At 41.2% G+C, this 26,154-nt stretch overlaps 1 protein-coding gene and 1 long non-coding RNA gene across 4 annotated transcripts in view; one reads left to right on the top strand and one right to left on the bottom strand.

Moving 5' to 3' along the window:
• Nucleotides 1-203: 203 nt before the first annotated feature.
• LOC118655851 lies at nt 204-26,154 on the bottom strand. 2 transcript variants are annotated; one of them, XR_004967422.1, is made up of 4 exons: nt 25,958-26,154; nt 25,752-25,777; nt 10,671-11,086; nt 204-770 (listed from the first exon to the last, which is right to left on the bottom strand). It is a non-coding gene; the product is annotated as an uncharacterized LOC118655851 (long non-coding RNA). The 2 variants fall into 2 exon arrangements; XR_004967421.1 differs by lacking the exon at nt 25,752-25,777.
• Nucleotides 5,979-26,154, top strand: part of FYB1 (FYN binding protein 1) — a 143,492-nt gene continuing 123,316 nt past the window's right edge. For both annotated transcript variants that reach the window (XM_036308330.1, XM_036308328.1), the window contains exon 1: nt 5,979-6,055. In XM_036308330.1, coding sequence (XP_036164223.1) covers nt 6,053-6,055 — 3 coding nt within the window. In that variant the 5' untranslated portion in view covers nt 5,979-6,052. The remainder of the gene's footprint in view (nt 6,056-26,154) is intronic.

Below are 26,154 nucleotides of genomic sequence, written 5' to 3'. Positions count from 1 at the left end.
TTCCCGTTCTTAAGGAAAATGCTTTTAGTTTTTTTCCCATTGAGTATGATGTTGGCTGTAGATTTGTCATATATGGCCATTATTATGTTGCAGTATGATCCCTCTATTCCCACTTTGCTGAGAGTTTTTATTTTAAAAGGGTGCTGGATTTTGTTGAATGCTTTTTCTGCATCTATTGATATGATCATGTGATTTTTATCTTTCATTTTGTTTCTTTGATGCATCACATTAATTGATAAGCAAATATTATAACAGCCTTGCATCCCTAGATTAAAACCCATGGTAAAATGTCTATCAAGTTGTTTGCCTAATTTTTAATCAGATTGTTTTGTTTTTCAGTTGTAAGAATTCTCATATAGAATTCTAGATGTCAATCCCATATCAGATAGATGATTTGCAAATATTTACTCCCATTCTAGAGGGTGCCTTTTCACTCTGGTAGCGTCCTTTGATACATAAAAAGTTTTTAATGTTGAAAAAAATTAATGTGCCTACTTTTTCTTTTTTTGCTTATGTTTTTTATTTCATAATAAAAAATAATTGGATCTGAAGTTAATGTTATAAAGCTTTCCCCCTATGTTTTCTTAAGAATCTTATAGTATTAGCACTTGTGTTTAGTTTTTAATCCACGTAGAGTTGACTTTTGCATATGGTATAAGGTAAGTCTTCAACTTTATTCTGCTGCATGTAGATATCCAGTTTGTTGATCAGTATCATTTGTTGGTCAGTGATTTTTTTTACCATGTGCTAGCCTACTAAAGTCAATCAGCCTGGAAGCAATAAGAGAAAAGAGGGTCAGGATGACAGTGAATCACTTCACAAATTGTGTTATAATAAATGTGTTTCATAACTACATTGTAAATATTCCTAAGTCCTCCTTATAGCATTAATAATAGTATGGAGTTCCAAAAAGTCCTATAGAATTGAAAATAGAAATATTCCTATTCTACTGACCAAAAGAAAAACTGCCATTAGGTTTCACTCAGGTATGGCTAATTTGTATTAGGACATAAATAATTATCTATTTAGGTCAGCTTCCTGCCTGACTAATTCAAAGTTGAGCACTAGAGTATAAAAAAGACTAAGTTTGAATAACTTTTCAAGTGGAGAGAATAGGGTAAGTCTAAGGTGTGAAAAAATAAAATAAAAACTAAGTAAAAAGATTAAAATCTGGAAATGTTTTCAAATTTACTATTTTAAACAAACTTGAAATTATATTCTAAAAGTGCAAAAAAGAAGTAAGGCCCCACCAATATTTATCCTGGACTGAAAAAAAATCCTATTTTAAAATTAAGCAGACAACAGATGAGGAAAATGAGTATATTTAAACCTGCAATTAATTGACAATGGGAAAGGGAAAGAACTCAGGGAATGATGGAGTGATCTACTTTCTCCTGTCATCTTTCCTGAGTCTGTAAAACCCAAGGCTCCTCTGCTATTTCCCAAAGTTTCTGGTCTAATCTTCCTGTTGAGAAGGAAAATGAGAAGGAAGGAAGGAAGGAAGGAAGGAAGGAAGGAAGGAAGGAAGGAAGGAAGGAAGGAAGGGAGGAAAAATAGATCCATTTTTCCATATAGGACCTTTTCTTTCTTTCATTCATTAAAATGCAAATTACCCTTAACAAATTGTTTAGCACAATGACCAATCCAATGAGGGTGCATATTTTGATGATGTCAGTTAAATCTTGAAAGCCCAGTGAGATAAGAGAATTACAACTTGGATTTAGCCTTGGAGAAGAATATAAAGGAATGAAGAGGTGAAGAGTTATGAGAGGAAAATACAAAACAGACACCACTGAATATTCTGAGTTCCCCCAAACCCAAGAAGGGGATAAAATACCAATCAGAGCCAAAATAGCAGAAGAAAGTAGGTGCATTAACATATAACAGAATTCTTCTGTGAGCTTTGTTCTTTTTTCTCTTTGCTCTGCAGGTTGTTTTGATAAAAGACTTCTAGAGTAAAATTTAGGCTATTTTTCCATTTTCTTACTTCAGCAGTTCTTTTAGAGTTTAGTAAACATTTGCCTGGGGTTGGGTTTAAATTGTAATGACAGCTGTTTCCTGCCCTTCTTGAGTTTAAATAAAATTTCCCCATCTAGGGAATATAATGGGAACTCTCTTCCTATTAGAAGATGAGTTAATTTTGTACTGAAGTTGATTAATAAGTTATTTTTTTTCTAAAGCACTGATGTTCTGAAAGGGTTAAGGCCTCCTTTCATCAAAATTAGAAAGGACAAGAGTGAGAAAAATCCATTTTGTTTTTAAAACAAAAAAATGAAAGAAAAATAAGCCAAATCCAGGTACTGCCCATTTCCTCCTGCACAACCTTTTTAAGCAGGCCCGGCCATATCCTGCTTCCTCCCTGCCACTTGCCATCTGGCTGTTCCATATCTATCCAAGCAGGGAGACTAGAATTTCCTTGAATTTCTATGAATCTATTTTGTGAGTTTGAGTTTTCTTTGCTGGCAGAATTCAAAAGCGTGTTGATGAAAAGAGTCAACCATAAAAAATAATGGAGTTTTTTACTCACCAGACTCAGTCTGGAAACTTGAGGGGTCACTTAACATTCCTGTGCTTTCATCATCAAAAAGCAACAATGTAGTGATCATCTCCCAGTGTTTGACCAAGAGTTCTCCGCCAGCTTCCCAGAAATGATGGGCTCTGAGGGAGGCTGTGCACATGCAGAATTCGTGTGCAAAGAGTCTACCACTTTTATCAGATTCTGAGAGGAACCCATGCGCCAAAATGAAAAGGTTTGAAAAACAAAAGCTGCTCTAGGATCTTTGGGTGACAGAAGGAAGTACAAAAATTGGAGGAGTTTCAAAATCTAGTTAGGGAGCCAAACTTAACGCAGCCAATTCAGTGGGAGAACCATAAAAGGCAAACATATCAAAGAGCTTCATTTCATGGTGTAGTCTGCAGGAGTTCAGAAAAACCAGGGGACGAATGAGCAAGAATCATGGAAGACTTCCTGGAAGAGGTGAGACGCAACATCCCCATATTCTATCTCAGGGGTTTTTCCAGGCATGCTCATGTTGGATCCTTAAAGTAGATAATCTAGTGTTTCTTCCCTAAATGTTAGCCATTCAGGTGATAAAGCAGAAATTGTGTAAGAGTATTTCTAACAATGTAATCATCGCTCTTTAAAGCCTGTTAGGTACAGCATTGACAGTCCTGTTAACAATGATCAGTAGTGTGACTTAAATTTTTATTTGTGCTGTCTTCCTCCATTTTCCTGTAAATTTGGCTTTTAAAAATGAACAGCCTCGCCCTGTTTCTGGGCCTCACAGTATCCACCTAGCTGTCACCTTCAGTGGATACCAAAGGGACAGACAGATTTTACCATTGCCTGAACAAAAAGTGTTCCAGAATGCAAAGACATGAACGGAGAATGCGAGCCCCAGTCCTTGAAGGATTCTAACCAGGTTTGCACTCTCTGAGCTACTTCTCCTTCCAATGGCAGGGCCCATACCAGGAAAATATAACTTTATCTTCTTTAGATGGTATCGCTGCAGTGTCTGTCATCTTTACTGCATTTCCTGTTTCATCTTTCTGCTCAGGGACTTGTGTACTTGGTTGATATCACAGAAAATATACTCACATAGGTCACAATGGAAATAATTGTTTTAAGTAAAGTGATTATGCTCCAGACACTAAAAATAGAAACTTATTAGTGGGTTATAAGTTATGGTTAAGAGCTTCAGCCCTTACCTGGTTTTCTCTTAGCCAAAATATTTCTTTTAAGTGCACATTTTTCAGAAACTGGTGCATTTATGTCAATAACAACTAAAAATTACCTTAATCTGCGTTTAGAAGTAAGCAGAAATTGAAAGGGAATTCAAGTGAAAGAATTGAAATTCTTGAAGTCCTCCTAACCCTAGACTTGTCCAATCAGCTACACTGTTTGTGGAAATTGCTATATTTCTGTTTCGCACCTAACTTTTGTCCCACTTACTGGGACAGAGAGAAAGTCACAGTATTATCATGTAGTGCATGGTGAGAATATATTGATAGACTTAGTAGTAAACAGCGTCAGAGTGTAGAATTATTTCTAACCCGCAGGGCGTGCCTGGTGGCCTGTCCGCCATCTCACTAGCATGAGTTACCTGTGTGCTCCCCCTTTTTGAGGCCTGCACCTGGGATTCCTCTGGGGAGCTTTAAAAAATACTGATGCCGGAGTCTCAAAACTACAAGTGATTATTTGAGTGGTCTGGGGTAAAGCCTGGGAACCAGACTTTTTGAAAAACTTCCAGGTGAGCCCTAGCCAGTTTGGCTCAGTGGATAGAGTGCCGGCCTGCGGACTGAAGGGTCTCAGGTTCCATTCCGGTCAAGGGCACATACCTCATTGCAGTCTCTGGTCGGATGCATACAGGAGGCAACCAATCGATGTGTTTCTCTCACATCAGTACCTCTCTGGCTTTCCCTCTCTCTTCCACTCTCTCTAAAAATCAATGGAAAAATATCCTCAGGTGAGGATTTAAAAAAAAAGAAAGAAAGAAAAACTTTCAAGTGATTTTAATGCACAGCCTGGTTGAGACCCACTGCTTTGGACCCTAAGGTGCCCCTGCATTGGGATAATATCTGTTTCAGCAGAGAGTGAAACCAGAGGCTTCTGGTTACACTAAAGAAGCTGCGGTTGAGAGGTCTTCCTTTGGTGATGTTTTACATCATTGGCATGCCTGGTTCCCACACCTGTGCTGCCTTGATTTTTCTCCTTCATTCATTCGCTACACATTTATTATGTGCCAGAGACTATGCAATTTGAGATTACTGACCACCAACCTAGCTTCTGACTTCTCCTCAAGCCCCGCCCCTCTTTAAAATACCTACAAGTTTTAGAGCAATATCAGGCTCCGTTCTACCCCCACGCCCCGCCAAAACTTGCGCCTGCCCTGCCTTCCCACCTTGCCCTGGCAATGATTCTACCCATATTTCTTACAACATCTTGATTTTGAAAAGCATTTTCATTTTAAGGAATAAATAAGAAACATCTTTTTTAATAAAAGGTTTTGTATTGTCTTGGTATAATTAGTACTAGATTGTCATCAATGAAGAAATTTGGTGCCCCTCACCTAGGTAAATGCGGTAGTACTTACAAGAAGATCTAAGCATTTGCAACCCCAAATTAAGGACTCAGCTGGCTTTCCTTTCCAATAGGAAACAAAGATCATCTTCTACCTTTGGAATTACTTGAGGATCGGGCAATATATTCAAATAAAAGAAATAATTCTGTGTACCAGAATATGTTTACATAGGTGCTACAGTTGACTGGTGGGGAATCTAACTACTTGAGATCAAATACCATGCCCTTATTGCAAGAATATGTAGTTTGCCTGTGTGAGGGATTGGGGCATTTGATGCTAGCAAAAATTATTGAAAAATTAACACATGAACCTAGGTTGAAATGTGCTTTATATTTTGAATGAAATGAATGGTATTCTATGATAAACTTATGAATATTTCCACCATTTAAATGTTGATGGGAATACATTTGGAATTGTGATTTAAATTATTGTGAATCTTTTGATCTTTTTAAGCTTATAGTTGTTTTCAACAAGCACTATCTACTTAAAACAGAAAAGTTAAAAAATTAGCAAAGTACAAAATAAGAATTATGTATAATAATAAATACCTCCACCCAAGTCAACCACTGTTAACATTTTAGAGTAGATCCTTCATTCATAGATGATAGATAGATAGATAGATCCACAAATACAGACTTTATATAAATTAGGTTAATAATGTACACAGAATTTAATATCTAGGCACTTTTATAAAATTTTTGAGTCAATTTTCTGACTTCAGAACCTTACCTATAGCTGTTCTTATATTACTAAAGGGTAATAACTGGATTAACCTGGCCAGTTATACAAATGTTCTGAGGGCTAAGGTTGATATGCAAATCAACCTTACATATCAATGTGTGAAAGCTGGACAGACCACACAGTTTAAAAAAGGAAGTACATTCTGCAAAGCTAACTTGCACATTCACTGCCCGAGTTACGGCATCTTTGGGGTCACTGGGTGCCAGGCACATCAACTCTTTTCAAGAAAAATGGTAAGTAACCCATTTTATGGCTCTCCTCGGTCTCCTGGCAACACCTAACCTCTCTCCATGGAGCAGAGAGGGGTGGGTGCTTTCGTCAGGTCTTCCAGGCCTTGGGAAGTTTTGCTTGTCCCAAGTTGTTCCATTTGCTATGAAAGCTGCTGGGTCTTTATTATGTCGCTGGAGAGACTGGGGCTGCAGGAGTTCCCTTTTCTGACTCCAGCCTTCAGAATAGAGGAAGAGCTATGCCTTAGAGAAAGAGCAGTTGTGTTTTTCGCCTTGGCCTCTTAAGCCAGCTGAGCTCCAGAACGAGCAATGTCCGTAGTTCTATTAGGAGCACTTTGGACCCAGAAGAGAACTCCAGTGATATGCGCTGGGGAATACTGCTGATGGGGAGGGCCATTTTGACAACACAGTGGACTTTGCAAAAGGAGCTTTTGTTTGTTTGTTTGTTTGTTTTTAAATGTATTTTTTATTATTTTAATTAAGAGAAGTAAACACAGCCCAAATAGTCCAAACCTTAGGGACAGGTTGTGTTCCCCTGTTAACTGAAAGTCATTCATTAGAATGCACTTAACATTGTGACCAGGTTCCCAGTTGTACCATAACAACTAGCTTAACTTACAATGTAGCTGAACTACAGCGTTCACCTCCTGCTACAATTTCCTATTATTTCTCTGTGAAACTTGACTGCGTTCTTATGCATGTGGTGTTCTTATGCTCCAGTCTAGAAGAGAGCCAGCCTTCTGGCCCACACACGCCCCTCCCCAGCCCCAGCCCCAGCCCCAGCCCCAGCCTGGAGGCTGGTTTCCCTCCTCCCAACAGGGAGAGGAGGACTTCCTTTACCAGCTTCCGGTGAGAAGATGGGGAATGAGGCCAGGACTCTTGCAGGCTCCCAGTGGGGGAGGGAGCGCACGGCAGGCATCGGGATGGAGGGGAAGGAGTTTATGGGATGTGTTTGTAGTCTGCGAGCTCTTGAGCCAGGAGGGGAAAGTGTGGGGGTGAGAGGGTAGCCATGCCCTGGAGGAGAGGAGGAGCGGTGGGGTCAGAGTTGCAGCCATGGGGGAGGAATGTGCAGTGGTGACAAAAATAGCACTGACCCCCTGCAGCCGCACCTGTGGGAGGAAGGCAGTCACCTAGCAAGGTGGGACTCGCACATCCCTTTAGTGTTTCCAAACTGGGTCTCCAGGTCCAGGATTCTTAGAAAGCAGCTTGACCTTAGTTACTGACATCCTCCTCCAACATAAACCAGGGCATTTCTCCAACAGGTGATCAGATGTAAAATGTAATATGGGACCAATGTCTCACTGGAGTGTACACATGTTTCTGAGTAATTTTTTTTCTTTTTTTTCTTTTTTGTTTCTGAGTAATTTTTAAAATATAAGTTACAGATTCCTAAGGGAAAAAAAGAAATGAGGACATCGTGGTTCACAAAGAGTTATTTAGATTTTCATGGGGAAAACGAGAGGATAATAGCAGGGGGGAAAAAAGGACATTTAACTGCATTAGTGCATGTTTGGTGTAATATGTAAGCAATGTTTTCTTATGAGATTATCTTCTTATAAAAGCAGCATCTGTTGTTAAAGACCATTTCTTAGATATATAGATATGCAGAAATGAAACAATACATAGTTTCTATAGTCTATCATCTAGGGAACAATCATTGTTAAGTCAGTACCGATCCTAAAATTTTATCACTTAAAAATATATTTTATAAATATAATTTTCTATAAGTGCCATCATACTGTATAAACCATTCCCTTACCGATTTTTATTTTTATCCAAAATGTTTTGGATAATATATGAGTTAGGTATCATTTCTAATTTAAGCTTACTTACTCTATAGTGGGGCAGTAAATAAATTTCCAAATTGCAGTTATGGTATATATCTGCCGATCTGTGTAGCATGTCAGCGAAAAGGAAGTATATTCCTGTTAATTCTTCTCTCCCCCAACATAGCTGCCAAGTGGCAGGTCGCATATTAAAGGAAGGAACACAAACCCTACTTTTTCTCCTTGAAAGCATCATAGCACAGTCAAAGGGCTATACTCGTGGCTTTTTAGGTTTTGTGTACTAGTTGTATGTTTTCTCATAAGTCATTTAAGTTCTAAGGTTGTCTCCTTATCCAACAGTGGTGAGATGATGATGGTGATGAGAAGGAGGAGGAAGAGATGATGATGATGATGATGATAACTATCCCACAGTGTTGTTTTGGAAAGTAAATAAGATCACAATTATAGAGTGCATATTCCAGTGCAGGCACCAGCCAGACATTAGATGAATATGAGTTTCTTTCCTTTTAGCTCCAATTAAAGAATTTCCTAAAGAGGCCCAGAGACTCCCAGCGAGCGCAGGAGGAGTATGATGACAGCAATGAAATGTGGGAGCCCTGGCATACAATATCTCATTAAATCCCATAACAAACCTTAGAGACAGGCACTGCTGTTGTTTCTATTGTCCAGCTGAGCACACTGAGTCGTGGGAAGAGTAAGTCACTTGCTCACAGCCACACAACTATCACATACGGGGACTGGAGTTTGTGCCCAATGCTGCCTGTCTACTGTCTGAGCGTTTGTACATTCTGCTGCGTCTGAGAAAAAGTAGGTCCAGAGGAGACAACAGGGTGGTCCTAGAAAAGCCCGGGACTGGCTTCTAGAGTCCGAGGGGCCCTTCCCCAGGCAGGTGACCCTCCCGTTAGAGTTGGGAATCAGCTGGCAGAGCAGCCGCTGCTATGGTCAGTATGAATTGTCCAAATTCCAGAATGCTCACTTTATCTAAACCTTGCAGAAGCCACTGGGATGAAAGACTGGAAGGGTTCCTGGCTTTGTGGTTCTCCACCCCATTGTTCAAGAAGGGGCATTAAATAATCAAATGCCCCCTCCCACCTCCCCCTCCCAAGTGCATCTACTGTGTCACAGATGTGACTAAGCTGGCCTCCTCCAGGCTCAATGCAGGGAAAAAGATACCAGAAAGTGGGGCCATGTCATTGCCCAGGTGGTCATTGGGAAATTCACCTTTTATTGCCTGAACCTTGTAACCATTGGTAGAGGAACTGTGGAAACCTGTGGGCATGAAGCCCGAAGTATGTGGGATTTTGCGAGGACAAGCACGTGGGTTATAAGATTGATGGGTGTTAGCCACACAGTGTCAAGGAGTGCCGGGTTCCAGGCCCCGCCTCTCATCACACCTGCGCAATCTTGACCCCGTCCCTCCAGCTGCTCAGTGAAGGTACAGAGCTGGCCTTGGCGTTCCCCCGTGTTCTTTATGATATGACTCCACATTGCAGACGTGAAAGGCCATGGGCAGTAGGATTCTGCCTCTCAAACATCTGCCCCTGTGGAAACTGACTTAATCTGCAACCTTAGGCAAACCAGCTCACTCCACAGCCCGAAAATGGGAATAATAGCAAATCATACCTGTTCATAAGACAAGTGTTTTTAGGTACATTTCAATTTGTAAAATTTCTGGGGAACAGATATCAAATAATGCACAAATTTTTGTATGTTTGTGGTTAGTGAGGAGAAAGAAATTTTGTAAGTACATCTTAGAAGGTCTTAAGAAATGAAGTAAAAAATGTGTTTGGGGTTTCTGTTTGATTGTTTTGCTCCTTTTGTTCAGTTTTTATTCACAGGTGAGCTACTGTCAAGAGAAAAGTGTATCACTCACTCACTCATTCATTCCAGCAAGGTATGGAGCCCGACTCCATGCTGGGGCTCTGCTGGGTGAGGATGCAGGGCGAACCACCCAGGGGGCAGGGGGGGCGGTGCTGGCTTCCTGGGTGAACACTCCCTGCAGTGGGCACCTGGGTCCCCTGGAGGCTCAGGGATGCACCTGAGCTAATCGATTCCCAGAGGATGCTGATGCCACTGGTCAGGCACTTGGAGACCACTGTTCTGAGGCAGTGGATAGATCCGAAGTTAGTCAGAGCAAACATATAAATAAAGGCCTTGTAGTGAGCTTGGAGGAGAAGACTAAGGAGCTAATAGAGCAGTGATGGCGAACTTTTTGAGCTCGGCGTGTCAGCATTTTGAAAAACCCTAACTTAACTCCGGTGCCGTGTCACATATAGAAATTTTTTGATATTTGCAACCATAGTAAAACAATGTCTTATATTTTTGATATTTATTTTATATATTTAAATGCCATTTAACAAAGAAAAATCAACCAAAAAAATGAGTTCACGTGTCACCTCTGACACGCGTGTCATAGGTTTGCCATCACTGTAATAGAGCATATAGAGGAGATGTCTTCGTAGGAATACGTCTGGTCTCTGGTGAGGTGAAGTTTAGACTAAAGCAGTGGCTCTCAACTCTGGTTACACATTAGAATCACTCCAGCAGCTTAGCTGTCACCCCCATTCTCAAGGCCCCAATGTAACCAGTTAAATCAAAAGCTTGACATGGGAGCTGGGCCCAGCGAGGGCTGAGAATTGTTGCACAGGAGTGAGAAGGAGCTGGGCACAGGGACGTGGCGGGGAAAACACGTCTGACAAAGGAAATGGCAGCTGTGGAAGAAGTGAGGCAGAGGAAAGACTGGATCTGCAGGGGGACCAGGATGTCTGAAGGATGAGCAAGAGAAGAGGAAAGTGGCAAGAGGTGCTTTCAAGAAACAGGCAGTGGCCACTTACCTGAGTTGTCTCGAATGCCGTGACAAGGAATCCCACCTTATTTTGTGCATCCCAGCAGTCACGAGAGGCTCCTAGCCAAGGAGAGAGCATCATGGCCAATCTGCATTTTGAGAGTAGGGCTTCCTGTAAAGTGACATGTGTCCTCAGCAGACAGCCTTGATCATGACTTGGGTCTTCAATATCGAATGTTCTCCCTCCTCCTTCAAAATTGTGGCCTCCAATTAGCACACAGCCAAGTTAGAGAATCAGTGTAGGGGCTCAGAACTTGAAAGGCTGTAATGGAAACCCAGTTGAATGCTGGTGTCTTCGGGAAATCAGCATATTTAACATCCCATTCTAGAAGGATCCCTTTGGGAGCTGTGGTTCCAACCCACTTCTTTTAAGTAGAGTGGTGATTCTTGTCCGTATCTTGTAAGCTGGGGGTGGGGGTGAGGGAGACCAATCATAATCTTGAATGATATGTTAATATTCCCAAATAGAAATCCATTCACTTCCACATGCTGCCCCACCCCCTCCCCCCTCCCTGACTCACTCTTATCTCTCTGCCTCTCTTCACAGAAGGGGCCATCTCCCTTTTGTAGCAAGAGCTAGCCCAATGTGTTACTTTTTTTTTTTTTCTCTGTCATCTACACATTGATGCATGTAGAAGGAAATGAGAGCCACGTCTTAGAGTAGATTTTAGCATACACTAAGTGTGTGGCACCCTTGTTCTTGAAGTGAATGGGTGTGGGGCTCCAGCTCTTGATTTGGTCACATTAATATGACTTCGCTAGTACTTTGAGGTGCAGCCCATCTGCCCTTTATTTCTCCTCGTGTCCTTCTCTTTTAAAAATATTAGAGTATAAAAATACAATAAAATATTATGGTATGTTATAAAACAAACAACAGCAAATGCTCACATTCTCACCACCCAAATCTCACACATGTTACTATTTTGCCATAATATTGCCACTTGCCATCTTTTCAAAACATAACAAAAGACAACATTGAAGCCTTCTCTTTGCCTTTCCACGTTCCATGCTTCTCCCTCCAACAGCAGAGAATCCCGGCATCTTGCCTTCACGGTCATATTTTTATATTTTCATTTTGTATGTCCATATCCATAAAATGCCCATTTTTGTTTCAAATATTCTTATGGATATTATTCACTTATTTGTTTCTTGATGAGTCCTGAAGTTCTTAAGTCATTTTCAGATTGTTCTCTTAATTTAATTTAGGTAGACCTATCTTATAATTGTTTATTTTGTGGGGGTTTTTTCTTACTAATAGTTTCTTCTTATATTTTGGAATTTTGAGCTGCAGACCCATTTTGAGAAGGTTTGGTTGGTTGGTTGGTTGGTTGGTGGGTTTGCCCTTCCAACCTGCCTTCTCTCCACCTTCTCTAGTGTTGTGCTGATCTCTACTACTTCTTCCTGAGGACTAGAGCCTAGACCCAGGTTTATATTGACAGCTGCATGATCCAGGCCCACAGTAATGTTGCACTTAGCATATTCATTGCATAGTCAACTGGTATCTTGGCCCAGGTTCTTGCTCTGGGGCTGTTTCTAAATCAGGGTTTCTCAACATCATCACTTTTATTCATTGTAGGATGTTTACCAGCATCTCTGGCTCCTACCCACTAGTGGTCTGATACACAAAATTCATGCACATTAAAAGGGGATTAATTAGAGAAAATATTTTAATATTGCTATTTGCCCTTTCTCTATATAGAAGTGTCAGAGATGAAAGAAAATTAGTAAAATGTATATGAAAATCTTCCTCCTGTCAGAGTCTGGGGCATGCTGTGGGACCCAGAATCAAGTCCCCGCTCACCTGCGGTGCCTCAAAATTGCACAAGACCCAGACCCAGCTAACACCCCCCCATTGGGCAAGATCCAGATCCAGCCGCCCCACCCTTGACAAGCCCCACCAGGTGGGGGGCACAGCCTCAGGTCTCCTGGCCAGGCACCGGATGGGGGGCGCAGCCTCAGGTCCCCCGTCAAACCCCGCAGGGTGGGGGGCGCAGCCCCAGGTCCCCTGTCAAGCCCTGCTGGGCGGGGAGTGCAGCCTCAGGTCCCCTGGCACATCCTTAGGTCCCCCAGCCTGGTGCCGGGGCAGGGGTTGCAGCCTGAGGTCCCTTGGCCTGGTGCCAAGGCAGGCGGCACAGCCTGAGGTCCCCCGCCTGGGCCAGGATGGGGGGCGCGCCTTGAAGTCTCCCATCAAGCCCTGCTGGGCGGAGGTAGAGCGGTCTGAGATCCCCCATCAAGCCCCTCCTGGTGAGGGGTGTGGCCTGAGGTCCCCTGGCCCAGCACCGGGGCAGGGGGTACACCTTGAGGTCCCCCGTCAAGCCCAGCCAGGCAGGGGGCATGGCCTCAGGTCCCCTGGCCCGGTGACAGAGCAGGGGGTGTGGCCTGAGGTCACCCTTCAAGCCCCATCTGGCGGGGGGCACAGCTTTAGGTCCCCTGCCCCGGCCCAGTGCCACGCAGCCTCAGGTCCCTGCTGATTGCTCATTAAGGCTCATTATGGGAACTTGGCCTCCACTGTGGGTGCAGCCATCTTGTGTTACAGAAACCCTGCCTCCGCTGTGGGCGCCGCCATCTTTGTGATGGTGTGATGGTCAATTTGCATATTCCCTCTTTATTAGACAAGATGTGTTCCCCACCCCGACTCATGCTTTATCAAAATCATCCTGTGTTGAGAAATGTTGGTCTCTCCTAAGGCAACTTTTTAGTTGCCAATCATTTGGCCCCCTTTCATGGTGCTAAGGACGGGAAAGTGTATCTGTCCCTGCCCTTGGTTTCAAAGAGCAACCCTAGCTCAGGTTTTCAGATGACCCTATAGGAGCTGAACAAACAAATGCTTCCATATCCTGAACCAACAGCCCACCTCACCCGTCCTCCAGGCCTCCAGTTTCACTCACTTCCTAGCATTTCTATTTTCTTTCTGATCTAGAATGGTTCCTCTTCTTTTTTAACATGGCCATCTTTAAACATTTTTATTTTCTACTCTTGACATACGGTTAGGTCAGTGAGAGAGCTAGAAAACTTTAATTTACTGACCAGTTGATTCCTCTTCTCTCTTTTCCCTCACTTCCCTTTAGCTTCATATCTTTCCATTTTCTTTTCTCCCCTTATCCTTGCTCAGTGGCCTTGGGTAAAACAACAAAGTAGAGGACATGTGTGAGCAGCAGGGTTGATGAGATACTAAGAGAATTCGTCCAGTTTCTTCCAGATCTCCATCACCCCCTTCCTTCTTTCCCCAACCTATTAAGACAGTGGTTCTCAAAGTGTACTCCCTAAACCAGCGGCAGGAACACCATCTGGGAACTTAATAGAAATATTTGGGCTCCAGTCAAGACTGAAAAAGCTGTCCTGGGAGTGAGACCCAGCCACTTGTGTTTATGAACAAGCCTTCTGAGTGATCTGATTCTGAGTGGTTACAGTTTGAGATCCCCTGTGCTAAGACTTAGCTAACGAGGTTTGGATCAATGGTTCTCAGCCTGGCTGCACACTGGAATCACCTGCCACCCCCAGAGTTTCTGGGTCAGCTGGCCTGGGAGGGGCTTAGGTACTTTTTTCTTTTAAGTTCCCCAAATGGTTCAAGCCTTGAGTCAAAGTTCGATTTAGTTATTCATTTACTGCTTGGCCCATTCTGACAATCACTTATGCCAACTCTTACCTGGTGTTTCTGGCATTCTAAGTGCAAACTGGTGAACTTTTAGTGAACAGAGTTTAAAATGACTCTGGAGTTGGACTTCCTGGGTTTGAATCTCAGCGCTGCCCATTACCAGCCATATGACTTTGAACAATTTACCCTCTCTATACCTCAGTTTTTCCATGTGTAAAAATGGATGAATAACTATATCTACTTATAAGGATGTTATAAGGGTTGCATAGCTTTATACACAAAGGTCCTCAGAAAATACCTGTCACACAGATATGTTGTACAAAACTTTTCTAAACTATTTTGTAAGTAAAACATGCAAAGAATCTGCAAAACAAATCAAAATAAGTATTTTGAGAATGGAAATTTTAAAAAAAATGTTTAAAGAATATTTCTCTTTTTTACATATTGGGACCTTTTGTTTTATAAAACCCATTTCTCTCACAATGCTATATGGTCTTTAAAAATATTGGTTAAAAAATTTACCTTTTTTCATGAAAAATTTCAGAATTTTACTATATGCCTTTAAAAACAGCTAATGGAATTATAAAACCAGAGCTCAAAATCATGGTTCTATAGTCATATTTTAGCTACAAAAACTGATAAGCCAACTATAAATTCAACCCTTATGAAAATTCTGGCAGAGATTAAAAGACGTGGAGTTGAAGTAAACATTTGCTGAATTTGATCTTTGACAGACATTTAGTTAAAAGAATTCATGTGAAATCTAGGAAGAACACTTAATAGACATTTGGGAGGTTTAACTTACATGAATACATTTTAATTTGTCAGTATATGGACATTGTACAAAAAAAATGACTTGCAAAGTTATTACAACTTTGAAAGAAAAGTAGTTGGGTTTACTTTATCACAAGTGGACATTCATCCGAAAGAAACTACTTTTGCCACATTTACCCACAAGTGCATGAGACAGCATTTCAGGGCTGGGTGGAGTTTTTTTCTGTTGGTTTTTTTGTTTTGTTTTGTTTGTTTTTTAATAGCAGAACATAGCTATCCCAACACAATAGGGCAAAGATATACAGTGTTTAAACTAGTTATCTGATGGATTGAGGGGTAGGGAGTTTCCAAACTTTCTGATGTTAATTACCAAACAAAGAGTGAGGGTGGAATTGTTGTAATTTCTGATTTCTAAGAAAGATCCACCTGTAGTTACTGAACATGCATAGCATAGATGGTTTCAATTTTCAGTAGCTATAAAAGTTAGACAACCTGAACAACATTGATTGAATTTGATAAGCAGGGCAAGGAGCGTGGGAGGAAGTTCCAGAAGGTATCCAGAATAACCAGGTCTTCATGGCTAATTAAGCAAGAAAACCCAGATATAGTTTCTACACATCTTGACTCTTCTTATTTTTCTTCCCTTGCATATGGTAAATCCTTCCATTTAATTTGTCTCACACACACACACACACACACACACACACACACACACACACACACACAGGTCTACCAGCACATTCCTGAGAAATGATGCTACACCTACTCTTTGATCAATAAGAAAACTGGTTCCTCTCTTCTTTGACTTCATTCATTCCAGGGGGAGGCAGGGAGAAAGAGGAATATGTCTTTTTGGGCAAGTAACTTGCAAAAACTAGAACCACTCCACACGTTTACATCCATGCATGCTTTAAAAAAATGATTCTATTTAACAGTGTACTCTTCAAACTATCCTAATAAATGTGTACCTTTCAGTGTCCTAGACCCACAGGGAGACAAAAGGAGAGACATTGCTTACAATACAGGGCCCTTGGAACCTGTAGGCTGAGACTGGGAGCCGTACCCCAACTGTAAATTCTGTTTTCTCAACTTTTCCTTGTTCCTTCCCCACACTGAGGTCTGGTGAGTCTCCATTATGAGATCTACTTGATTATCTTACACACGATACCCACTTTTTCTATTACCCACTTGCTTCCTGGAAACTTTGGAGCTGGCGACTCCAGATCAAATAGTTTCCCTTTCCAGCCTTAATATTCTATGAGTTGGATAAATTGCACAGTTCTGGATATGTAGAAAGAGTCAGGGAAAGGTTTGGTAAACTTTGCCTTCTGGGAAGGCGGCTGATTTGGGATCTGTTTGGATTGGAAGCAATGTCTAGGTTTGGGAAAAAGATCAGATTTCAGCCTGCTTGGGGTTCCATGGTTGGTTTCCAGAGTGTGTGAGAGGGTTTTGGGGGATGATTAAATTTAGTATCAAATAGGGTATTGATGTCTGCAACTCACTTTGAAATGCATCAAAGAACAAGGGTGAATGGATTAATCAGTAGATGTGATCAAGCAAATGCAAGAAGAGCAGAATGCAAACAACTTTTAAATCTAAGTGGGGGTATTTTGGTTTTCACTTTCAACTTCAGTCTCAACTTTTGGGTGCTATACTTGCAATTTTTCATAATAAAAATGGGGGGTGGGGAGTTTAAATGTAATATATTCTGGGCAAATGGAGCTGAAAATCTATATAATAAAAGCCTAAGCAACCATTACGGTGGAACAACCAGAATGACGGGTCGATATGATGTGCACTGACCACCAGGGGGCAGATGCTCAATGCAGGAGCTGCCTCTGGTGGTCAGTGCGCTTCCACAAGGGGAGTACCGCTCAGCCAGAAGCCGGGCTCATGACTGGCAAGTGCAGCAGCAGTGGCAGGAGCCTCTCCCGCCTCTGTGGCAGCGCTAAGGAGCAGCAAGCAGGGAGGCAGTAAGGAGCAAAGGGTCCCAGACTGCGAGAGGGATGTCCTGGGGGGATCAGGCCTAAGCCAGCAGGCAGACATCCCCTGGGGGGTTCCAGACTGCGAGAGGGCACAGGCCAGGCTGAGGGACCCTCCCCCCACCCCCAGTGCATGAATTTCATGCACTAGGCCTCTAGTTTTAGTATAATACCTCATGTTCTATATTTGTAACCAGTGGGTTTACTTATACAGCCTGTTTATCCACTAATGTGATATCTGCAAAAGAATTTTCAATTCTAAATGTAAATAGCTTTATTTTTTTTTCCCCCTTGTAAAACTGAGATGCATGAGGGTGATAGAATTTTTCAAAAAATAAAGGAATATGTAGAGAAAGTAAAAACCCTGCCATCTGAACAAAATCTCAAATAACATTTTTTTTTAATTATAAAGGACATACAATTTTATATTACCGGTAGTTTCAGGTATACAACATAGTGACTCAACATTTATATAGCTTACAAAGTGATCACCACACTATGTCTGATAACTATCTGTCACCTTACATAATTATTGCAATATTATTGACCCTGTCCCTTATGCTGTCATTATATCCATGACTTAATTTCTTTCCTTTTTTTTTTTCTCACCCGAGGATATTTTTCCATTGAATTTTAGAGAGAGTAGAAGAGAGAGGGAAAGACAGAGAGAAATATCCATGTGTGAAAGAAACACATCGATTGGTTGCCTCCTGCACATGCCCTGACCAGGGTCCAGGCCGGGGAGGAGCCTACGACTGAGGCACGTGCCCTTGACTTGAATTGAACCTGACATCCTTTGGTCCACATAGGCCGACGTTCTACCTACTGAGCCAAACTGGCTAGGGCTGTGACTTACTTTCTAACTGGAAGTTTGTAAATATTTTTCTGGATATATCACTAGACTGGAGATAAGACCTTCCCTATGTGCTGCTTGTAGCTGTATTTGTGCAGCTTCTCCACTTTCAGCTCAGCCAAACCAGCCCCAACACTTACACGGCTCCAACTTTCTTCTGTGGAAAAAACTTCTACTTTCCACACTCACTCACTTTAACTGCCCCCACCCCCTTGATTGGCATGTCCTGCCTTCGGCTACTCTTATCAGTGCCCTGAAATTCTCATCAAGCATATTCAAATGAATTTTCTTCCCAATTATTTTGCATTCGCCATGTTACCTTCTGTACCCCAAGCAGTAGATATATATTTGTTATGGACTCGGGATTTTATAAGAGCCCAATCTGATTAAGGCAAAATCATCCTCCTAACTTAATATTGTAACTGCACAGTTTAAAACAAATTTTCACTCTAGGTAAAAATGAGAATATCTATGCCAATCTATTTCTATTAAATTGTGGGAAACACAGAGATTATAATAGTAATGCACAGACTTCTTACTTCACAAAATATAAATCAACCTCAGCTCATGCAATTTTCCCTTGGATTTGTCATTGCCGTTTCCCAAGGGTTCCTAATGGGGGATTGGCTTGGTCTCCGAGGGGCAGGGAATGTTCTGGGCTCCCAAGTGGGTACTGGCAATGTTTATGGGCATTGTTATTTCTTGGAACTAAAACTAGATTTTGGTTCTTTAAAAAGTGAAAAGAAGCATTCTTATTCATGGTTGAGACATATCTTTATACATCTACTTCAAGGAGTTTCCATGAGTCATTTTCTTGCATGTAACTTTTATGAAGGGCTTCCTGACTTTATAGAAATAACTTATTTCCATTACAAACTCCTTCCAGGGAATCTCAAATAACAGTTTAATAGACTAGATAATCTAGGCAATACAAGTGTACTTTTCTTTGGAAATAGAAAAATGGGTTGTTTCTATCATTCTCCTTTTGTATAGCACTGTGCTGAGCTATATTGAAGTTCAAACCACTTTTCACACTTTGTGTTTGAGGAAATAAAGACTACAATAACAATACTAACATTTAACTTAGTGCTTTCTCTCTGCCAGACATTGTGTTTTTAAAATATAAATTCATCACATTCTATAACAATCTTGGGAGATGTATTACATTTACTCCGTTTTATGAATCTGGAAACCAAAGGTTAAGTAATTAGCAAATAAGTAAGTAGTAGAACTGAGATCCAAACCCTGATTGGCTCCAGAATCTGTGTCTAAACCACTGTGCTTGTCAACTCCCTGGGTACAAAGAAATGGCCCTAACGTAATCTAGAGGGAGGGCACAGTATGAATCTGCTGTTTCATAGTATTGTGTCGACCTGTATCTCTTATACATGAGTCTTCTTCTCTGTTGTAATTTCGTTAAAAATCAACACCTTTTTGGACAAATACTGTAGTCCATTCTCTGCTGATTTTCCTTCTTGACTCTAATCTATTTGGAATTTATTCTGACTCCTGGAAGGAACTAAATGTGAAATTAAAATAGTATCTATTTTATATATCCTCTTTTCCCATTTTCGTTACTTTTAGATTACCATATATTATGGCTCTCTTTTGAGCCATTTTATTTTTGTGTCGCTATCATGCCTTTTCAATTATTATTTTATAATATATTCTAATATCTAAAGGGATCTCCCTCACCCCTTCCATCGTTGCTCCTCTTTTCACAATATTCATTTAAGTCCTTACTCGTGTATTTTTCTAGGTAAGTTTATTACTTCATTTAAATTCTTTAAAAATATTCTAGTTGTGGATTCCATTGTAATTCTTTTAGTATCAAGAACATGGGCTAATGTATTGTAAGCAGCTTTTCTTTTTAGTATTGCTCTGTAGGGAGTTCAATTTGCTTTTCACACTTTGCCTCTAGAGGTTTGCCACCTACTCAAGCAGCCCGGAGGCACTCTCAGAATGACTTTGCAGGTCTGGGCAGAGTCAGGCCAAGGATAACGAACAGAGCATCAGAGAGTCAAGTCACTTCACGGGAAACTGCAGGGCCAGTTAAGAATGTATTCTGGTCTAACTGAGTGAACCAGTTGGTCACTGCAGATGAAAGGACTCCTTTTTTATTTTTGTTGTTAGTATTATGTTATTGTCAGTCTCACTTTCCCTTGATGTGGTTTCTAGAGGCAAAATTAATGGAAACTCTTCAGAAACGTGTGTTACTCAGCTTTTCATGTGCTATTAAGCAATTCCTTCCGAAACAAATTCTAATTCTCTCAAGAAATACTCTTGAAAACCGTGCGCTTGTTTTTGCCAGTTTCTCCATGTTTTCAGACAAAATTTTAAACAACAAATCACCCAAAGTTTGAGTGAGACATAGTCATCCACCAGCATGTAAACTATTTCCTTATATAAACTTCTTCCAAGGTGGCTGTCAATCATTTGAAACTCCTCCATTGAAGGGATGACTAATCCTTTGACCATTAAGTTGTGACATGGGACACGCCCAAATCACATGATTTTATCTTAAAGCTGCTTCTACTTAGTTTCTTTATTAAGGTGACTTCAGGATAGAACCTTTATATGTATCGAGTGTGGTTATTACATAAAACTCCAGGGCCGCTTGTCTCAGGAAGTCCACTGTTTTTGTTGTTACACACCCTAAAATCAGAACTTCATATCATTTTAAGAGGTTATCTATCCACTTTCCAACACTCCCAGCATGAAGCTTACCCAAGGAATTTGCAGAGATCACCTCAGGGTGATCAGACAAGATTTTACTTGCCTTTCCACCCCTAAGTAGAGTGATTGCTAGACCGTACCATTTACAAAGTGAGATTCAAAGGACGCTGATCACTTAAGTACTTCTACTACTTAGTGCTAAAAGAAAAACCAAGAACATAAAAAGTGTTTCAACCCTTTTAACATATTTTTTTAAAAAAAGAAAGTGAGAGAGATCTTAGACAATTTCGTGGTGATTTTCATGGTCTTATTTTCTTTTATCAAATCTATTCTGGGTAACATTCCAAAACTGCTTTTTAATTACCAAACTTAATGGAATCTTTTTAGTCTTCTCATTGGTATTCTGAAAGTCTTCTCTGGTTCCCTGCAATACCATTCTTCCCTGGTTCTCATCCTGATGCCAGTAACAATTCCTTCTCAGTTCCCTTGAGCCTTCCACTTTGGTGATACTCAAGGCACTATTATTTTCATCCCTCTCACTCTGACTCTCTCCCTGGGTATTTTCCATGACTCAAGGCTTTAGCTACTAATCCTCTGCTGATGACTCACATGTATGGCACCTCAAATGCTACCTGACCCATACCGGAGTCATCGTCCTTCCCCAAATCTCTTCCTACTCCTATATTCTCTAACTCAGTGAGCCACCAACTACCCAATCACCCAAGCTTTATTCTTCTATGTCATTCCATATTTCTCCACTGTCACCAGTGCCCTGCTACCCAACTTAAAAGCACAAACACATTCTCTTTCTTCAACCGTATTCATTGGGTAACATTCAGATTTCAGGCCCCTGTCCTCTTTGACTGGACTATTATAGTCTTATATCCCACACTTCTTAAATCTGTCCTCACTCTACTACTAGAAGGATCTTTCTAAAGCACACATCTAGTTATGCAACTTTCTGGCTTCAAAGCCTTCAGGTGGCTCTTAATGGGCTAGAGCAGGGTCAGCAAGCTACCACGGTCTGAGGGCCAAATCCACCCCTTTGCCAGTTCTTACAAATAGAGTATTATTAGAACACAGCCATGCTTATTTGTTTATGTATTGTCTATGGTTGATCTCAACATCAACATCAGAGCTGTATTGTTTTGGCAAAGACTGTGTGGTCCCAAGAGCCAAAACTATTGACAATCTGGCCCTTTACAGAAGAAGTTAGCTGATGCCTGTCCTAGTGGATAAAATCTGAGCTCCATGTTATGACATGTAAGGCCTCTAGCTATAGCCTCTGCCTGCAGGCATGGCTCCGGCCACACCTTACACCAGTGATGGCGAACCTTTTGAGCTCAGCGTGTCAGCATTTTGAAAAACCCTAACTTAACTCTGGTGCTGCGTCACATATAGAAATTTTCTGATATTTGCAACCATTGTAAAACAAAGATTTATATTTTTGATATTTATTTTATATATTTAAATGCCATTTAACAAAGAAAAATCAACCAAAAAAATGAGTTCGCGTGTCACCTCTGACACGCGTGTCATAGGTTCGCCATCACTGCCTTCCACCTATCCTCTAGCAGTGCTTGTCCAGTGAGAATTTCTGTGGTGCTGGAGATGTTTGCACGTCTGTACCGTCTGATGCAGTAACCGCCAGTCACATTTGGCTCCTATGTGCTTAAAATATGGCTAGTGCCACTGAATTTGCCATTTTATTTCATTTTAATTGATATAAAGTTAAACTTAAATAGCCACGTGTGACAAGTGGCTATCACATTGGACAGTGTGGTGCTAGACCGTGTGACCAACAGTATCTTTGTTCATTCCAAAGGGAATATTTACAATATTTAGAATACCCTATCTGGGACACTCATATTTCAGGGTCACATTTTCTAACTCCCAAACCCTGGTATCCCCCAAAGAACTGGATATCTTCCTTTTGTGTCCTCAATGCGCCATCACACTACCAGGAAAACATTTTTTTAAGTATATTTTTATTGATTTCAGAGAGGAAGGGAGAGGAAGAGAGAGATAGAAACATCAATTTTTAGAGAGAATGGTTGATTGGCTGCCTCCTGCACATCCCCCACCAGGGATTAAGTCTGGGCATGTGCCCTGACTGGGAATCAAACTATGACCTCCTGGTTTATAGGTGGACACTCAACCACTGAGCCCCGCCAATGGGGCTACCAGGAAAACTTTTGTTATTCTGCTCTGTCCCCAACCGGAATAGCAGTCTCTAAATGTGACCCTTGTCCAAATTGCCTCTACTTAAAAAGCCCCTAATCCATTGTCGGGTTTGTGCCAGAAGCTTTATTAATATTGGCCAAATGGATTAATTAATATCCCATTCAAACTTTTTTCACTATGTAAGTCCTTTTCCTTCATTTATAGTTCTTTGACAAATGAAGAATGGCTGTTCTCACAAGAGCTAAAATATCCTAGTAACTCCTCCTCTTCCCCATTATATGTTGACTTCTCTTTGGGAAAAATAACTGATTACAATCCCCTTGGCAACCTGATTCTGTCCACACAGCTTGAAGTTCACTTTCATAATAGCATCTTTGAGACTCAGAGTCCAAAATTGCCACATTCCTCTAAAAGTAGTAATGAGGAATCCATGACTGGTCTGCCAACCTACTTGTTTGCCCTCTACAAAATGTGTTCTTTCTGCCTTTTTTGAGAGCACACTGTTGACTTGTGGCTTGTATGAACCCTTAGCTAGTGCAGCTAACCTGTTTTTGCAGTTAGTCGTAGAAACTTTTAATATTATCTACCCTAAGGACAACAGGAAATCTGCAGTTTGAGTTTTCCACAGGCATGAACACAGTTTGTTGAATTGTGCTTATGGCACCAACAACAATCCACAGTCCTTAAAAGGAGACCAGAAATGTCCGTGTCAGTTCCGAGAATGTTGGCGATTCTGACCCAGTAAGTGGATTTCAAAGTCAGCCAAGAATCCCAAACTACACATGTTCACAGGGTTCCAAGTATCAAAGCAAAACTCTGGTACACTTCTTTTTTTGGAGTTCCAACTTAAATATTGACAATTTTCAGTCCCGTGTGTGTGTGTGTGTGTGTGTGTGTGTGTGTGTGTGTGTGTGTGTGTGTGTGTTTTGTTTTATTTGGTTTGTTTTGTCTTGTTTTGTTTTGCCTGTGGGGAATTAAGAGCTCTTTAAGATAAATTTAAGATAAATGCTTTACATTTTCTCAAAACTGATGTGCTAAATGGTTGAGATTTCAAATCAGATGATAATAACCCATCTCCAGTGGTTTTTAAAACTTAGTATCCTATTTCTATTCTAACATCATATCCCTATAGGATCAGAGAATGTTGAGAAAGAAGAATAACATAATAAAAGAAGAGGCCTTGATTTATTTGTCAGATCACATCTCCCTCAACTTCCTACCAGGCAGTCTGTGTTGCCCACACACACTCCAGTGGGTCATCTGTCTAATGGGTTTGCACAGTGGTTGTGAACAGTCTCCAGAGCCAGACAATCCACATGCAATTCCAACTTATCCTCTTGCTACCTGCTTGCACCTTGGGCAAGCTGCTTCACTCTGGTGGCCCAGTTTTCCCCTCTGTAAAGTGGGGGCAATGATAGTCTGCCTCACAGGTATCAAATGCGCCATCATTGCAGGAAGCTTTTGGTACTGTGCCTACCAGAGAACAAGGAAGGAGCTCAGGGAATGTTTGCTATCTTATTTGTTATTTAAAATGCTTCAAAGGTAGGGGGAGAGATTAACCAAAGAATTTGTATGCATATATGCATGACCCAAGGACACAGACCATAGTGTGGTGAAGGCCTAGGGGGGTTGGAGGGCTGGAGCTATGTGAGGTGAAGGGAGTCAATGGGGAAAAAAGAGGGTTGTCCCATTGGTCACTCAGCTTTACCCCTGTTTTATTGTTTTCTCATTTTTTTATGCCCTGGGTCATCTGTCCACTGCAAAAGGAGCTATACCATTTTATATTTTTTCCCTCTAGATTAAGCATAAACAAAACAGAAGAAAAATTCTTTTTCTTTCTTCCCTTGGCATAAGAGCATTGCTATGAAATTTCTTCTTTTTTTTTTTTTTTAAGTGGAACTAAACAAACACCCCCTCCAGGGTTTTCTGATGTAGTCTTCCATGAAGATGGACTCTATAGTCGCTAGTAACTCTGCTTGCCAAGCTGTATAAAAGCCTGTTCCTCCTCTTCTCATCTGGAAACCCCGATCCACAAAGCCTCCTCTCTCAGTCGTCCCTCAGTGCAGCTCCCTTCTCTATCCTCTCACTTCTAAGGGACTGTTGGGGTCATGGAGACGATGGTGAATTCTCAGCTAGCACCCATTCAAAAAGTCACAAGTAAACCCCATCCAACCAACCATCATCTTATTCTTGCTTCTCTCTCAGAAAAGCCTGGTAAGTTATGTTCTCCATCCCCTCTACCTCACACTCCCTACGATGTACACATCCTCACCAACACAGGCCAATGTTTATTAATGATGTGATTAGCACAGAGATTTATGGGATTATGACTTTATATTTCATTTTGAATTGGGAAAATATCACTGTGCAGATGAGAAGAAACACTCCCCCCACACAGACCTCATTCACACACACACACACACACTTCTTTTTAAATTGTGGTAGAACAGACACATACCTTTTTATAATGAAGTCTGGATTCTACCATTTGACAACTTTAAGAAAATTGTGGATTGTGGTTGAAAAGAAAAACTTTGAGTCAACCTAAGAGTGTTCAGATTATTTTTAGAGAAAAAGAAAAAAAAAACACAATAAAGTGATTTAACAGTTTCTGGAACATGACACATGTAAAGAGTTCTGAAGGTTTTCAGAAACATATCCTCAGGGTCACTGACAAATTTGAAGGAAATACAATCAAAAAGGAACATGATATAAAATCCTTGGCCTGATGAAACTTTCTTTGGGCTTTAATGTAAGTTTAAAAGAGATTCGCATTTCAAGTAACAAATTCCCTGAACAGATGATTGCAAATAGGTGCCCTCCAGCAAAAAGAAAAGCTTAAAATGTAGCAGGAAGAATTCAAATGGGCCAAAACCACAAGGCCCTTTTCCAATGCACCTGCTTTTCAAATCAGGCAGATTTCTCACTGGGAAGTGCTCTGTATCGTAGGTCACATTGCGAATGACGTTCCCTAGGGTTGTGCAGGGCACCATCAACTCAACATACCTGTTCCTTTGCCTACCTGGAGCCACCTGGAGAAATGAGAAAAAATAAGGAAGTAGGGTGGAACCCCACCCCCACGCCCAATCTCCATCTCATTTCTCTCCCTTTTTACCACCTCTCCGCCACTCTAGGTTTTGAGGAACAAGTGAAAGAAGGAAGTGGAAAAGAATGAGACGGGAATAAAGGGGAAGGTGAGGGAATAAGCTGACCTGAGGATACGTAGCTCCAAAGTCAGGGAGTGAAAGTGAAGCTCAGGTCCCCTTCTACCTTGTCCATCTCCCAGAATGAAGTCAGGGAGACCCTGGGGTGATGACCCACTTACACCCAAAGCTCTAAACAGCCTGAGCTGACCACACCAGGCACACTGGAAGGTGCAGAAACCTTCAGCAGTTTCTCATGCACAACA

This window comes from Myotis myotis, unplaced genomic scaffold, assembly GCF_014108235.1.
Source record: "Myotis myotis isolate mMyoMyo1 unplaced genomic scaffold, mMyoMyo1.p scaffold_m19_p_5, whole genome shotgun sequence".
Classification (NCBI taxonomy): Eukaryota; Metazoa; Chordata; class Mammalia; order Chiroptera; family Vespertilionidae; genus Myotis; species Myotis myotis.
Note: the sequence above shows the minus strand (reverse complement) of the source record. Positions and strands in the feature narration are given on the sequence as shown.